General features: G+C 42.8%; 1 protein-coding gene across 1 annotated transcript in view; it reads left to right on the top strand.

Moving 5' to 3' along the window:
- The window catches only part of LOC120020655 (obscurin-like), an 84,650-nt gene that overhangs the window by 32,708 nt on the left and 35,762 nt on the right, over nucleotides 1–16,180 (top strand). The window contains exons 37-47 of the mRNA XM_038964359.1: nucleotides 2,599–2,865; nucleotides 3,029–3,295; nucleotides 5,195–5,461; nucleotides 5,945–6,211; nucleotides 8,110–8,180; nucleotides 11,022–11,069; nucleotides 11,738–11,870; nucleotides 14,036–14,302; nucleotides 14,512–14,778; nucleotides 14,921–15,187; nucleotides 15,752–16,021. Coding sequence (XP_038820287.1) covers nucleotides 2,599–2,865; nucleotides 3,029–3,295; nucleotides 5,195–5,461; nucleotides 5,945–6,211; nucleotides 8,110–8,180; nucleotides 11,022–11,069; nucleotides 11,738–11,870; nucleotides 14,036–14,302; nucleotides 14,512–14,778; nucleotides 14,921–15,187; nucleotides 15,752–16,021 — 2,391 coding nt within the window. The remainder of the gene's footprint in view (nucleotides 1–2,598; nucleotides 2,866–3,028; nucleotides 3,296–5,194; nucleotides 5,462–5,944; nucleotides 6,212–8,109; nucleotides 8,181–11,021; nucleotides 11,070–11,737; nucleotides 11,871–14,035; nucleotides 14,303–14,511; nucleotides 14,779–14,920; nucleotides 15,188–15,751; nucleotides 16,022–16,180) is intronic.

Genomic DNA, 16,180 nt, shown 5'->3' with positions numbered 1-16,180 from the left:
AGTCACCGGCTTCATCAATAAGTGCATCAACGACGTCATCCCCACAGTGACCGTACCTACATATCCCAACCAGAAGCCATGGATTACAGGCAACATCCGTACCGAGCTAAAGGCTAGAGCTGCCGCTTTCAAGGAGCGGGACACTAATCCGGATGCGTATAAGAAATCCCGCTATGCCCTCAGATAATCCATCAAACAGGCAAAGTGTCAAAACAGGACAAATAATGAATCATACTACACCGGCTCTGACACTTGTAGGATGTGGCAGGGCTTGCAAACTATTACGGACTACAAAGGGAAACCCTGCCGCGAGCTGCCCAGTGACACAAGCCTGCCAGACGGGCTAAATGCCTTTTATGCTCGCTTCGAGGCAAGCAACACTGAAGCATGCATGAGGGCACCAGCTGTTTCAGACGACTGTGTGATCACGCTCTCCGTAGCTGATGTGTGCAAGACCTTTAAACAGGTCAACATTCACAAGGTCGCTGGGCCAGACAGATTACCAGGATGTGTACTCAGAGCATGTGCGGACCAATTGGCAAGTGCCTTCACTGACATTTTCAATCTCTTCCTCTTCCTCAATCTCTTCCTCTTCCTGTAGTACCTACATGTTTCAAGCAGACCACCATAGTCCCTGTGCCCAAGAAAGTGAAGGTAACCTGCCTAAATGACTACCTCCCCGTAGCACTCACGTCGGTAGCCATGAAGTGCTTTGAAATGCTGGTCATGGCTCACATCAACACCATCATCCCAGAAACCCTAGACCCACTCCAATTTGCATACCGCCTCAACAGATCCACAGATGACTCAATCTCAATGGCACTCCACACTGCCCTTTCCCACCTGGACAAAAGGAACACCTATGTGAGAATGCTGTTCATTGACTACAGCTCAGCATTCAACACCATAGTGCCCTCAAAACTCATCACTAAGCTAAGGGCCCTGGGACTAAACACCCCCCTCTGCAACTGGATCCTGGACTTCCTGACGGGCCGCCCCCATGTGGTAAGGGTTGGCAACAACACATCTGCCACACTGATCCTCAACAAGGGGGCCCCTCAGGGGTGCGTGCTTAGTCCCCTCCTCTACTCCCTGTTCACCCAAGATCGAGTGGCCAAGCACAACTCCAACACCATCATTACGTTTCCTGACAACACAACGGTGGTAGGCCTGATCACCTTCATATGGAGAAGGTCAGAGACCTGGCAGTGTGGTGCCAGGAAAACAAAGGAGATGATCATGGACTACAGGAAAAGGAGGGCCGAACAGGCTCCCATTCACATCGACATGGCTGTAGTGGAGCGGGTTGAGAGTTTTAAGTTCCTTGGTGTCCTCATCACCAACAAACTATCATGGTCCAAACACACCAAGAAAGTTGTGAAGAGGGCACGGCCATGCCTTTTCCCCCTCAGGAGACTGAAAAGATTTGGCATGGGTCCCCAGATCCTCAAAAAGTTCTCCAGCTGCACCATCAAGAGCATCCTGACCAGTTGCATCACCGCCCGGTATGGCAACTGCCGTAAGGCACTACAACGGGTAGTGCATACAGACCAGTACATCACTGGGTCCAAGCTTCCATCCAGGACCTATATACTAGACGGTGTCAGAGGAAGGCCCATAAAATTGTCAAAGACTCCAGTCACCAAAGTCATAGACTGTTCTCTCTGCTAGCGCACTGCAAGCGGTACCGGAGCTCCATGTCTAAGTCCTAAAGGCTCCTTAACAACTTCTACCCCCAAGCCATAAGACCGCTGTACAATTAATCAAATGCCCCCCCCTTTGTTTTTACACTGCTGCTACTTGCTGTTTATTATCTTATTATCACTTTACCCATACCTACATGTACAAATTACCTCGACTAACCTGTACCCCTGCACATTGACTCGGTACCGGTACCCCCTGTATATAGTCTCGTTATTGTTATTTTACTTTTTTTTAAACTTTCGTTTATTTAATAAATATTTTCTTAACTCTATTTCTTGAACTGCATTTTTGGTTAAGGGCTTGTAAGTAAGCATTTCACGGTAAGGTTGTATTCGGGGCAAATAAAATTTGATTTGAAGTCACTCTGCTGTATTAGCATGTAGGCTCGGTTTTACATCCAAGGTAATGAGTATGCTTCTATTGTGTCCTGGAAAATACTGCAGGGTCATAAACTAAGAAATTAATCCTATCTGAAAACTGTTCTGAATATTGTTAATGTGTAGATGGGTGCCTCAATGCAAAGGTATGTTGCATAAGTTCTGCCAAAAGCTCCAAAAATGCCTGTGTTTGTATGTTGCTGATCCTTTGTGTATTTTGGAAGGATTTCATTTTGTTTTGTGGTTGTGTTCAGCTGTGAAGGCCATGTTTATTGCATGTACTGGTTTGATTACCATCTTCGTTTAACAAGTGGTCTGTTTCATTGACCAACCCAACCATTGGAATCATATTTAGGTTCCAAAGGACAGCATGAAAAAATCTGGATCACTATCATCATCCATTACCCATTGTTCTCCACCATTTTGCTTCTGTTCCACTTCCATCACAACTGAGGATTTTAAAGAGAATGTTTTGCCTACTTGTTAATGAATTTGGGCCCGTTCGTCTTTTTTCTAGCCTTGCCTGCCAGCTTTAAACAAAAGCTGAAGAACCAGCAGGCCAAGGAAGGGGAGAGTGTCACTCTCTGCTCTGTGTTATCCAAACCTGGGGCCAAGGTTCAGTGGAAGAAAGGCACTGAGCATCTCAAAGCTGGAGACAAATATGAGCTGAAACAAAAAGATGCCTCCTGCGAGCTTCAGATAAAGCATCTGAATGTTGAAGACAGTGGAGATTACTCCTGTGAGTGTGGAGACCAGAAGACCACAGCGACTATAAACGTCAATGGTATGGATACCTAGTCTTGGTCAATGGGAATATTGGGAAGTTTGTGTTTACAGGGGCTCAGTCAGTCAAAAATGATATATGTAATGTTATGTGTTGGTAGCATTATTTAGTTTTGTTATTGTAAATTCTGTATAATTGCATATTTAATCCAATGGTTTGTCAGCGTTACCTGTGACCTTCAAAAACAAGCTGGAGAGCCAGGAGGCTGAGGAGGGGGGCAGTGTTACCCTGCACTATGAGCTCTCTAAACCTGGAGTCCCTGTGGAATGGAGGAAGGGAACACAGGTGCTGAAGTCTGGAGAAAAGTACCAGATGAAGCAGAAAGAATCTGTGAGTGAACTCCTGATCAGCAAAGTACTACCAGAGGACAGTGGAGACTACAGCTGTGTGTGTGGAGACCAGAAGACTACAGCCAGTCTCAAGATAAAGGGTAGGAGGCAGATAGGTGTCATTGAATAGCTACTGTATGTTCTGCTGAAGTTGTTCTGTACTGTCTTTTTTCACTGCCGTTATCAAGGTTCAAGTGTGAATCAGTAGATTATTTTCAATAAGTTGGTTTGGTATAACGGCTTTGATTGTGTTGAGTAGTTGTCATCATGGCTTAAGGATCGGCGTCCCGTCAACAGGACAGTTGTAAATCATGCATCGCGTTATGTCAAGATCGCAGATTTTAGAGAAACAACAAAATGTTGGTACATATAAGTGTTTTACATCGTCTGAAAGCTTAAATTATTGTTAATATAACTGCACTGTCCAAATTACAGTAGCTACTACTGCGAAAAAATGCCATGCTATTGTTTGAGGAGAGCTCCTAACAACAAAACACTTTTTTCACCACGATAGGTTTGATACATTCACCTCTGAAGGTGAAATGTGTACTTACATTCTGAAATCTTGCTCTGATTTATCCTCCAAAGGGTCCCAGAGATAACATGAAGTGTCATTTTGTTAGATAAAATTATTTTTCATGTCCTAAAAAGGTCCATATAGCATGCACGATCGATTTTGTATTTCCACTCGTTCGCACTCGTTTGCAACGAAAGGAATCTGTGAAAATCTCACCCTAAACGTTGTTTCAACGAGTCAAATCACGTTCGTATGTATTCCTCAGAGATCCTAGAAGGTAACAAGACTTCACTATGTCATTAGGGGTGTAGTATATCCTATAGGACACCATATCTGGTCAGAGAGCGACGCCTTCATGGCACGCTGATGACGTGGGCGGTCATCACTTGAACGACTGTATCTTTGTCAAATAAGCACCAATCGGGTCAAACAAAGCTAGCTAAATAGCCAATGATCTGGGCTTTACGGGAGTATCCAGAAACCATGTATATGTCATAAAATGTAGCTACTAAACTTGTACGACAGCATGCCTTTTCATTTAGGACAACAATTGTAAGAATATTCAGAGTTATGAAGTGATGAAAACTGGTTGTTTTGCAAATGTTGAACTTATAATATGACTACTAATACTTCGAAAGCTAAATTAAAATTCCAAGTATATAGATTTGACGATTTTCTTGCAGAGAAATGTAATATGAATGCGAATGTCTCCTTCATGATTTGCCCAAATGTACCTGGGGACTTCACACTAAAAGTCTTGTCGTTCACTCATACTTCAAGTTATCCATCTGAAGCGTTTCACATACACTGCTGCCATCTTGTGGACACTATCGGAATTACAACCAGAGTGATAGCTAGAACTGTGACCTTTCTCTTGCATTTCAAAGATGGTGGTAGAAAAAGACATGTTGGTTTTTTATTTGTATTTTCTTCTACCAGATCTATTGTGTTATATTCTCCTACATTCAATTCACATTTCCACAAACTTCAAAGTGTTTCCTTTCAAATGGTACCAAGATAATGCATATCCTTGCTTCAGGGCCTGAGCTACAGCCAGTTAGATTTGGGTATGTCATTTAGGTGAAAATTGAAAAAAAGGGGGCTATCCCTAAGAATAATTTTGTATGTTTTATGATTCAATGTCAGCAGCAACTTCTGCAATGCCTGAAAACCCAGTGCTTAAGCTTAGAAGTATTCCCAGCCATTTTTCTCTAACTGTCTCTGTGTGTTATCTGTCTCTGTCCAGTAGATCTTTTTGTCTTTGTAGTCTTGTGTGTCTTCATTGTGCTGATCATGTTGTTAGTCTTTGTTAGTGATCATTCTGTCTCTGTTTCTGTGTTTCGGTTCATTATTCAAGTAGCTGCTTTTTAAACTGTGCCATTCTCATGGTTTTAGAGGATGCACTCATGTCTGATTGCCTCGTATCATTGGTTAGGCATATTGTTTTTCAATGTATTTTATATGGTTTATTTTGAATCCCCAGCCCAACCTGTTAAATTCAAACACAAACTGGAGAGCCAGGAGGCTGAGGAGGGGGGCAGTGTTACCCTGCACTGTGAGCTCTCTAAACCTGGAGTCCCTGTGGAATGGAGGAAGGGAACACAGGTGCTGAAGTTTGGAGAAAAGTACCAGCTGAAGCAGAAAGAATCTGTGAGTGAACTCCTGATCAGCAAAGTGGTACCAGAGGACAGTGGAGACTACAGCTGTGTGTGTGGAGACCAGAAGACTACAGCCAGTCTCAAGATTAAGGGTAGGAGGAAGACATGTAATAACTATTTATCATACTGTATATGCAAAGCTGTTGTGCTTTCATCTCCGCGACGCCCTGTTACTGGTATGCAATGTTTCAAATGGAAGTTCAGTGTTTTGTCAAGTAGAATGTTTTTTTGTTTTTTTTTACTTATGGGTTTCCAGCAATTGTTGATTAGGATGTTCATTTATTGGTTGACTTTGGCATGTTTTAGGAAATGTTATGTGTGTCTTTGTTTCTATCTCTGGGTTGTATCTTTGTGTCTGTGGGTAGTCTGTTTCAGTGTTGTCTGTGAGTTTTTGTCTGTATTGGTTTGAGTCATGGTGTTACAGATTGGTTGTCTCTATAATTTGTTTGTATTTGTATTGCTTTGTTCCTTGCTCCTTTGTGGGTGTTCCATTGACTATGCTACAGTGATTTTAGTTGTTCGTTTTTAAAAATAGTTTAATTCAAAACTAACCACCTAATGGTTCGGTTCCACAGCCCAACTTGTGACCTTCAAACACAAACTGGAGAGCCAGGAGGCTGAGGAGGGGGGCAATGTTACCCTGCACTGTGAGCTCTCTAAACCTGGAGTCCCTGTGGAATGGAGGAAGGGAACACAGGTGCTGAAGTCTGGAGAAAAGTACCAGCTGAAGCAGAAAGAATCTGTGAGTGAACTCCTGATCAGCAAAGTGGTACCAGAGGACAGTGGAGACTACAGCTGTGTGTGTGGAGACCAGAAGACTACAGCCAGTCTCAAGATAAAGGGTAAGAGAAAATTGATACATTCAGAAGTGCCTTTGTCACTTAATACATTTTAATTGAATATCACAAAAATGTTCTTATGTTCACAGGTGTAACCTTTGTTGTACTGTATTGAATGTTGTCTTCAAATTCATTATTTGTTTCTGTTTGTTTCTGTCATTTTATATGTGTTCTGAAATGGAGGAATGGTGAAGGCAAATAACCTTTTACTAAAATAAGGACAAATATTCAGGAAAATGCTACTTATCACCTTGGTGCATTTGAACGACAGTTGTGTTGGGCTTCATATTTGAACTCCGATGACATTATTTGCCGTTCATTTAATGAGCAAGGGACTTTGATGAGTACAAACACTGTTATCTCTATGTATTCTTCCTCAAGGTCAAATCATATGGGATGATATATAGGTAAACTTGAATCCCATCATATTGCGAAAAGCTTCCCACCATCGTAGCCCTAAAGGGTGAATGTTACACCAGCTGTGTTCTTAGTAGACTTGCAGTTATATTGTTTGCCTTGCCATTCAAAGTTGGATGTTTTATCACAGCTGTGAAGCCCCCAGCTACCCCAGTTTCCCCCAAACAAGAGCCTCCAAAGCAGGATACCAAACTGGAAGAAGGTAGGGAGGGAAGTGGACATGGAGAACCGTTTAGTTGTCTGCTTTCACTTACCATATGTGCAGTTTGTGTTGCTGCTTGGTCCTGATGATGATCTTCGACGTCCTTTTACAGTGAGTGCATATGTCACTATGCTACAAGTTTGTTGTGGTTTGTTTGTTGAGCTAAAAAAAGGAAACAAGATGGGCATCTTTTTATAATTTGGATCAGTGTTGTAAGCTGCTCTCTGTATTCTGTTTGCAGTCAATCCACATGTTCTTGAGTCTTTGCTCCGTTACTTCCGCTGTTCGCGGTTTTAAAGAAATCTCTTTATTTAAGACTTGTGTGGTACGTCCTTTGTTGCCAGTTGGTTCGGTATATCCCTCTGTTGGCTGTTTTTCTGTTACGGTCGATCTTGTCATCAAAGGTTTGGTTATGAGGTTTTGTATTCGAAGTTCAATGTTTTAATCGCAGCTCTGAAGCCTACAGCTCTTCCAGTAACTCCCAAACAGGAGGAGCCACAGAAGGAAGAAGGTAGGGAAGGACAAGGAGATCACGTTTGGTGTACTGCTTGGCCCTCTGTCTTCATGGTATGTCTGTAAGTGTTTTGTTGCTGTTAGTTTGTGCCGCTGTTGAATATTTTACTGTATGAGGGAAGATTTCTTCTCCCGCTTTATTTGTTGTTCATACTCTGGATGAATTGTCGAATGGCCTGAGGCGTTCTCTCTGTAGAGCTTTTCATCTGTAAGTTAATGTCAGGCTATGTGTCAGGTGTCAAGTTGTGTGGGCATTATTATGTTCTTTATGGTTGCTCATGTATGCTCCATCCATGTTGTCTGATGGTTTTCAGTTACTTTATTTGTTGCGCATATTCTGGATACTGACTAGTATGAATCATCTGAGTTACAGGTGTAATTTCATATTTCTAGTGTCTGGAGACAGGTATCTCTGAGGTATCTCTACAGATTGTGCTCCGTCTCCTCTGTCAATCAAGGGCGTAGGGCGGTACTATTATAGTAATTTGCTTCTGATTAGCCAGCTGTAGTTTATTTTATCTGTCAAGAATAAACCCTTAACCAGGTTATAACTGAGTCTTAGAAACAGATATATACTACAGATAGTGTTTATTGCTGGGGTCCATCTTTCTATGTTTTAGGTGTGTATGTAAACCTTGTCTGTTCACAATGTCACTTTAGCTTAGTGGCCTGTCCTTGTTTTGCAGTCTCTGCTTCCCTTTGTGGGCTTGCCTTTTGTGAGCATACTCAGCTTAGAGTTGGATCTAAAGTGAAATGTTTCAACCCCCAGCTCCTCCAGTCACTTCCAAACAACAGGAAACCAAAGAGCCCCAGAAGGCAACCGTAGAAAAGAAGACAGCGGTAGAATCCCATGGTAGGACAAGATGAGATATGCTCTCTGTTGAGATCATTCTGGAGTTTAGCTATAGAATATTGAGTTATTTGTCGTAGCTTTGAAGCCTGCTGTTCCTGCTGCACCCAAATCAGAACCCCAGAAGGAAAAGACAGTTGAAAAGACAAATATTTCTGGTTACTTGTTGAAGAATGTTTGTTTTTTTAATTTTATTTTTATTTCACCTTTATGTGAGCGGACCAAGTAATTGGGCGTCACTCAAAAGCAGGAAGGTGGAACAAACGAGTCAGGAGTAGGTTTTCTTGATTGAACATAGTTCTATATTGAGGGCATTTGGTCAACACAAACACTCCAAGGTAATCAACGAAAATCTCCCAAAGGAAAAAGAAAACATATCTTCTTCTCCAGATCAAAACAGGAACACAATATGATTGTCTTTAAACTACAACAAAAAGTCACGGCATTGTCACCGTCTTAATGGTTCCTCATAGATAGCTCCTCTGTCTCGGTGGCCATCTTCCAGAGCTAGTTCCCCTCTCTGCTGGTTCCATACTCTCTCTTATAGGGGAAGGAGAATATCTCATTAGTAGTGTCAGCTGTGCTTAATTGCCTCTGGTTACCTTGTCTCCCATGCCTTGTTGGGCTACCATCCGTGAGCCCAGCCTGCCCTCTGGTGGTCCTTCCACATTTATTTAACCAGGTAGGCTAGTTGAGAACAAGTGATCATTTGCAACTGCGGCCTGGCCAAGATAAAGCAAAGCAGTTCGACACATACAACAACACAGAGTTTCACATGGAATAAACAAATATACAATCAATAATACAGTAGAAAAATCTATATGCTTTCATGTGCAATTGAGGTAGGATAAGAAAGGTAAGGCAATAAATAGCCCATGGTGACAAAGTAATTACAATATAGCAATTAAACACTGGAATGGTAGATGTGCAGAAGAGGAATGTGCAAGTAGAGATACTGGGGTGCAAAGGAGCAAGATAAATAAATAAATACAGTATGGGGATGAGGTAGATTGGATGGGCTATTTACAGATGAGCTATGTACAGGTTCAGTGATCTGTGAGCTGCTCTGACAGCTGGTGCTTAAAGCTAGTGAGGGAGGTAAGAGTCTCCAGCTTCAGAGATTTTTGCAGTTCGTTCCAGTCATTGGCAGCAGAGAACTGGAAGGAGAGGCGACCAGTGAGATATACCTGCTGGAGCGCGTGCTACGGGTGGGTGCTGCTATGGTGACCAGTGAGCTGAGATAAGTTTGGGCTTTACCTAGCAAAGACTTGTAGATGACCTGGAGCCAGTGGGTTTGGCGACGAGTATGGAGCGAGAGCCAGCCAACGAGAGCATACAGGTCGCAGTGGTGGGTAGTATATGGGGCTTTGGTGACAAAACGGATGGCACTGTGATAGACTACATCCAATTTGCTGAGTAGAGTGTTGGAGGCTATTTTGTAAATAGTTATTATGGTGTTTTGTAATAGTCTCTAAGCCTGTGGCCCTATTGCTCCTGCCACGCCCAAAACGGAGCCTCAGAAGGAGAGAAGAGGACCATGGTAGAGAAGAAGACCATGGTAGAAGCCTCTGGTAGAAAAAGATGAGCTACACTATTTATGCAAATGTATGTGGACACCCCTTCAAATTAGTGGATTTGGCTATTTCAGCCACACCCGTTCGTTTCTGACAGGTGTATAAAATCGAGCACACAGCCATGCAATCTCCATAGACAAACCTTAGCAGTAGAATGACCTTAGGATGCCACCTTTCCAACAAGTCAGTTTGTCAAATTTCTGCCCTGATAGAGCTGCCGGGGTCAACTGTAAGGGCTGTTATTGTGAAGTGGAAACATCTAGGAGCAACAACAACTCAGCTGCGAAGTGGTACAGTGGGCCACACAAGCTCACAGAACGGGACCACCGAGTGCTGAACAACACTCACTTCCGAGTTCCAAACTGCCTTTGGAAGCAATGTCAGCACCAGAACTGTTAGTCGGGAGCTTCATGAAATGGGTTTCCATGGCCGAGCAGGGCTCTTTTTCATGGTTCGGGCTAGGCCCCTTAGTTCCAGTGAAGGGAAATCTTAACACTACAACATACAATGACATTCTAGATGATTCTGTGCTTCCAACTTTGTGGCAACAGTTTGGGGAAGGCCCTTTCCTGTTTCAGCATGACAATGCCCCCATGCACAAAGCGAGGTGCATACAGAAATGGTTTGTCGAGATCGGTATGGAAGAACTTGACTGGCCTCATAGAGCCCTGACATCAACCCCATCGAACACCTTTGGGATGAATTGGAATGCCGACTGCGAGCCAGGCCTAATCGCCCAACATCGGTGCCCGACCTCAGTATCGCTCTTGTGGCTGAACGGAAGCAAGTCCCCGCATCAATGTTCCAACATCTGGTGGATAGTCTTCCTAGAAGAGTGGAGGCTGTTATAGCAGCAGAGGGCGAACCAACTCCATATTATTGCCCATGATTTTGGAATGAGATGTTCGACGAGCAGGTTTCCACATATTTTTTATCATGTAGTGTATCTCTTGTCCGTTGAGCTCATACCTTTTTTTCTAGTGGGTATGTTGAGCTCATACCTTTTTTCTAGTGGGTCTGTTGAGCTCATACCTTTTTTTCTAGTGGGTATGTTGAGCTCATACCTTTTTTCTAGTGGGTCTGTTGAGCTCATACCTTTTTTTCTAGTGGGTATGTTGAGCTCATACTTTTTTTCTCGCGGGTAAATGTTGTAGTCGCATGAACTGCTACCTCTTTTGTCAATCTGTTCAAGTGAACATTTGTGGCTTTAGCATTGTGTGGCTCATTTTTTGCTGGTCTTTTGGTGTGGTCTCTTAGCCTGCTGCTCCTACCACCCCTAAACCGGAATCCCAGAAGGAGGAGACGGTACAAAAAAGACAGATCTATTGCCTGTTGAGCTCATAATCTACCTGTGCATTGTGTTGCATTCACATAGGATCTGGTGCTCTTAGGCCAATCTTTTCAGGCAAACTTAATAAGCTGTTTTATCATTGTGGCTCATTTTCTAGGTCTCTGCTTCATTTTGTGGTCTTGTCCAGGTGTTGAAGTTAAGTTAAGGCTACCCCCCGAATTCGCTACATTGGTGTCCGAAGTGGGATGGCACCCCTGAGGCCATTGGAGAGGTGTGTACACGTGAGGGACTTGGTATAGAGAAGCGTGGGGACACACTCTCCCAAGGAACGGGGTAATGTAGCGACCTCAAAGGATATATATATATATATTTTTTTTTTATGTATGTCTCCGAGCGATGTTCTATCGATTCCCAGGGTAATTTCATGTTTTCATGTGTATCTGAGCTATTGCCGTTCAAGCAGGTAGAAATTCGACCAGTATGACGTAGCATTACAATAAAGCTGCTTTCACCACACTGGAAGTTAATAGAAATACGACTTTGAGATCGCAAAAAACGTCTATCATACATGTTAGATTTCAATACTGGCCAATGTCATAATGCGGGAGGTTGTCTTTTCTCGAATGAGCCATTGATCATATTTCTCTGATATTCCTACCTCGATAAATGTGTAATTTAACAGATGGTCCACCACATTTCTCCTACAGTATTTGTCTGCCTCTTCAGTCCAGAGTGCATTTCATGGTGTCGTGGCATGGCCGTTGTGAATGTCAGGATCCACTCTGTGCGACATATCAACCTGCTGGTTGAACATGGTGAGATTGTAGACTCCTATATTGATAGTGCAGTTTTAGGCGATTTTACAACTAGCTACTTCACATGCTGATATTTACTTTGGTATTATTGTGTGTAGCTACATTTGCTTGCTAGCTAGCTTGCCAGACAGCCCATAAAGAGAGCATTGCATTGTGGGATTTTCACATGTTGCTATTATAACAACAAAATAAAACAATGGTTCACCCAAAAAATATCTCACATATTACTGTTATTTAACATTGTAAAATGTAGAAATTAGTGGTTTTGGGTGGATTTTTCCTTTAACCCAACACCTAGCGACACCCTCAAGGAGTTTGACCTCTTGGCGTAACGGTTAAGGTATAGGTTTGACGGTCGCTGGACCTGAGTTCGAGTCGAGGCTACCCCCAAATTCACTACCGTATGTAGGGGAATGTGGGGTAAGGTGAGCCAAAGGGTTAAGTTAAGCCACCCTTTTTTTCATGATGCTTGTATCTAAACCAAAGAAAAATCATTTTAAGATTGTTCTATATATCAGTTGGGGTCTCTATGAGGTCTTAAACCTAACATGGAAGTGGATCCTTGTAGCTGTGTGGGCTAATATAGTCAAAATGTTTGCCTTAGGTTAAGTTGAGCCATTGGTTGAGCCAATGGCAAGTTGAGCAAATTTATGTATTTTCTTCCCAGGATCAATACAAGGCATTATCGCTGGGATATGAGTTAACAACAGGGCTTGGCCTAAAACTGCAAGTGTTTTTAAAAAATGACAAAGTGTTTGTTAGGTGTTAAGCCTGTGTTAAAACATGCTTAGTGTTATTCTGCTCGTTGCCAGTGTTCTTCTGCTGTAGCCTATAGTTTGTATTTGTCAACAAGTGCATTGTTCATTGTTCATAATGAGCGGGCAGAATTTGTTGAATTTGGGCTGTGTGTTTGCTCATGTGCATTTTTAAATGCAAAAGTTATTAAACTCCTACTGTATCTGTAATAGTTTCTATTCATTCCATCTTTCAGTCGACAAAGTACACTCTTTATTGAAAAGATATTCTGTTGATTTTGGCACATTGCTACAAGTATTGTTTTGACTGGATAATTTGCGATGCTTCTAAATGATAGTTGATAGAAAGGAGCCTACACTGACGGTTGTCATGTGAATAGGTAAGATGTGTAGATCTGTGGACATTGGGCTTTGTTCGATTCCGTCTGGTTCACTCAGGTGCGCAATTTTAAAGTTATGTTATAATGAATAGATATTGTCATGTTTGTAGTTGTGGAGACACCAGTTGCTCCTGGCACCCCAAAAACCAGAGACTGAAAAGGAAACGGTGGTAAAAGCCTGTGGTAGGAAAGGACACACTTTCTGTTTCAGTAGCTTGCAGTTGTGGTGTATAATTTCTTTTTTTTCTTGCCCTTAAATGGGAAGCTACCATAGGTCTTTATTTTGTTGTCTTTTCAAATAAAATGTTATTTGTCACATGCTACGTAAACAACATGAGTAGACTAACAGTGAAATGCTTACTTACGGATCCTTTTCCAACAACGCAGAGCTAAACAAAGATAAAAAAATAAAAACAGAAATTGTGTAAATAAATACACAGTGAATAACGGATAAGAATAACGAGTAAAAAATAACATGGCGATATACAGGGAATACCAGTCCTGAGTTGAAGTGCAGGGCGATGAGGTAATTGAGGTAGCTATGTACATACTGTATACTGTAGGTAGGGGTAAAGTGGGGTAAATTACTAGGCAACAGGATAGATTTAGCTTTGTTGTCTATTGTTGACCTTGCAGGAGTGTACTTGTTGTGGATTCTTTGTAGTTTGATTATGATATTCTAATGGAATTCTGCATACAAAATATCAAATTTAGTCAGAGACCAGGATTCTTCATGCAGTGCTGTACACAAATCATCTTGGTTATGTGTAAACCCATAGTTAAAATCTCACTTCCAAGGTGGTGGTGGTGGGTCACACACCAAATCCTTTTTACAGCTGCTGGTCTGGACGGATGGACACCAAGCAGAGGAGAGTGCATATATAAATGGTCCTTGAAAGTGTTTACCATACATAGAGACATCGTTCCATTGGGAACATCTTCACCATATGGTTTAGCAATATCTCTTTTTGAGGCATTGTAACAGTGAATGCAGTCTGCAGATACTTTTTTTAACCCTTTAATTTCTCAGCTCTTCCAGTCATATTCAAACAAGATCTGCAGAGTCAGGAGGTTGAAGAGGGGGGCAGTGTTACCCTGCACTGTGAGCTCTCTAAACCTGGGGTCCCTGTGGAATGGGGGAAGGGAACACAGGTCCTGCAGTCTGGAGAAAAGTACCAGATGAAGCAGAAAGATTGCAGTGTGGAACTCCAAGTCTGTGATTTGAAACCTGAAGACACGGGAAGCTACCACTGCAGGACTGGAGACACAGAGAGCTCAGCATACCTGAAAGTCAATGGTAGGATGATGAAGACCTTTTCACTGCTGCCCCATTCCTCACTAGCACAACACTTAAACTGGAGCACCACATGTATTAACAATAAACAGTTAGTCAAAGTTAAAGTTATGGAACAAAACAGTTACCTTGGAATAATGCCTACCATTTTTTATTAAAGCTTTTTGGATCTGTAGACTTATAATTCATTTTTGGGGATTTTTATTTGTCAGCTCTCCCAGTCATTTTCACTAAAGAGCTGCAGAGCCAACAGGCAGAAGAGGGGGGCAGTGTTACCCTGCACTGTGAGCTTTCTAAACCTGGGCTCCCTGTGGAATGGAGGAAGGGGGAGGTGGGTCTTTGCCCCTGTGCCAAGTATGAAATCATCCAGGAAGGGCACAGCGCTAGGCTAGTCATCCAAAACTTAGACCCAGAAGACTCAGGCAGCTACACCTGTGACAGTGGTGACCGGAAAACCACAGCACACCTTGCTGTGAAGGGTAGGCTGAGAAAAAAAAGTATTCTGTTTTAGCTGTTGTGAAACCAAATTCCTTCGTGTATTAATTGTGGTTTGGGGGCATAATTCTGCTCTCAAAACGTTTCACTATCTCACCTCTCCCAACCTCTACCGTTCTTACCTAGCCCTGCCCGTTTACTTCAAAACTCGACTACAGAATCTAGAGTGGGACGCAGGTGAGATCGCCATCCTCCGCTGTGAGATCACCAAGCCTGGGGCCAGCGTTGTCTGGAGCCGGGGCGACAGGGTCCTGGAATCTAACAACAAGTATCAGCTGAAACAGGAAGGGGCCATTGTGAAGCTTATCATCTATAGCCTACAAGGGGCTGACTCTGGGGAGTATATCTGTGACACAGGTTACCAGAAGACCTCCTCCATGCTCACTGTACAGGGTAGGGAACAAGATGAAAGTCTGCTATTGTCTTCTGTCATTCTTCTCAATCATTCTCTCTACACACCTCTTGAATCATGGCACTTATCTTCTAATTCACTCTATCCCTACCAACCACTTTCCATCCTGAGAGATTCCCAAAAGACTAATGTCACGCTAGGCTTTAGAGGACCAAAGGCCTTAAAGGGCACGGAATTAAGGCTTGGGGATCTTCATACTTTTCTTCAGTCACTTAAAACTTCCTATGTCCTTCATACCCTTCACGCATCTTCCTCTACACTTCTACCGTCATAACCATTCCACTTGAGCGCTCTGCTGTTAAGGGCAATGGTCTGTCTCACACTTCCATTTCATCTGTTTTCTGTGTTGACAGGAGCAACCTTGTGTCTTTTTCACAACCGTACTCTTAACAGTTGTCTCTGTACTGTAACTGTACTGAGTGTACATGGAAAGGTGGCCTATTTCTGTTGGCACCTAACCATTAACACCATATAGACATTAGCTGTCCTTTAGAGTAAGATTCACATCTAGCCAGTAACAACACATGACTGGCTTTATCAAACAGACGTGGAGGTGACCATAGTGAAGGTCTTGAACAGCTGTTCGGTGCACGAGGGGGAGGATGTCCACTTTGAGTGCCATCTGTCCCACGTTGATGCCAAGGAGGTCCAGTGGAAGCTTGCGGACGTCCCTCTGCAGAACAATGAAATGAACCTGATCCGTGCCCAGGGCAAGGTGCACAGCCTCACCCTCAGGGGGGTCACCCAGGCCGACTCGGGCACAGTCACCTTCACCGTGGGTCACCATACCTCCACCGCAAGCCTGACCGTCCGAGGTAAGGAGCCAAAACCCGTTTTATACCCTGTCTGTTTAAGATAAGGGGTACATTAGGCCTATTTATATATATATATATATATATATATATATATATATATACATACATACATACATACATACATACATACAATTGAAGTCGGAAGTTTACATACACTTA

The sequence above is a fragment of the Salvelinus namaycush genome, chromosome 25 (assembly GCF_016432855.1).
Source record: "Salvelinus namaycush isolate Seneca chromosome 25, SaNama_1.0, whole genome shotgun sequence".
In the NCBI taxonomy this organism is placed as follows: Eukaryota; Metazoa; Chordata; class Actinopteri; order Salmoniformes; family Salmonidae; genus Salvelinus; species Salvelinus namaycush.
The sequence above is the reverse complement of the archived record's forward strand: the minus strand, read 5'-3'. Positions and strand labels throughout refer to the sequence as shown.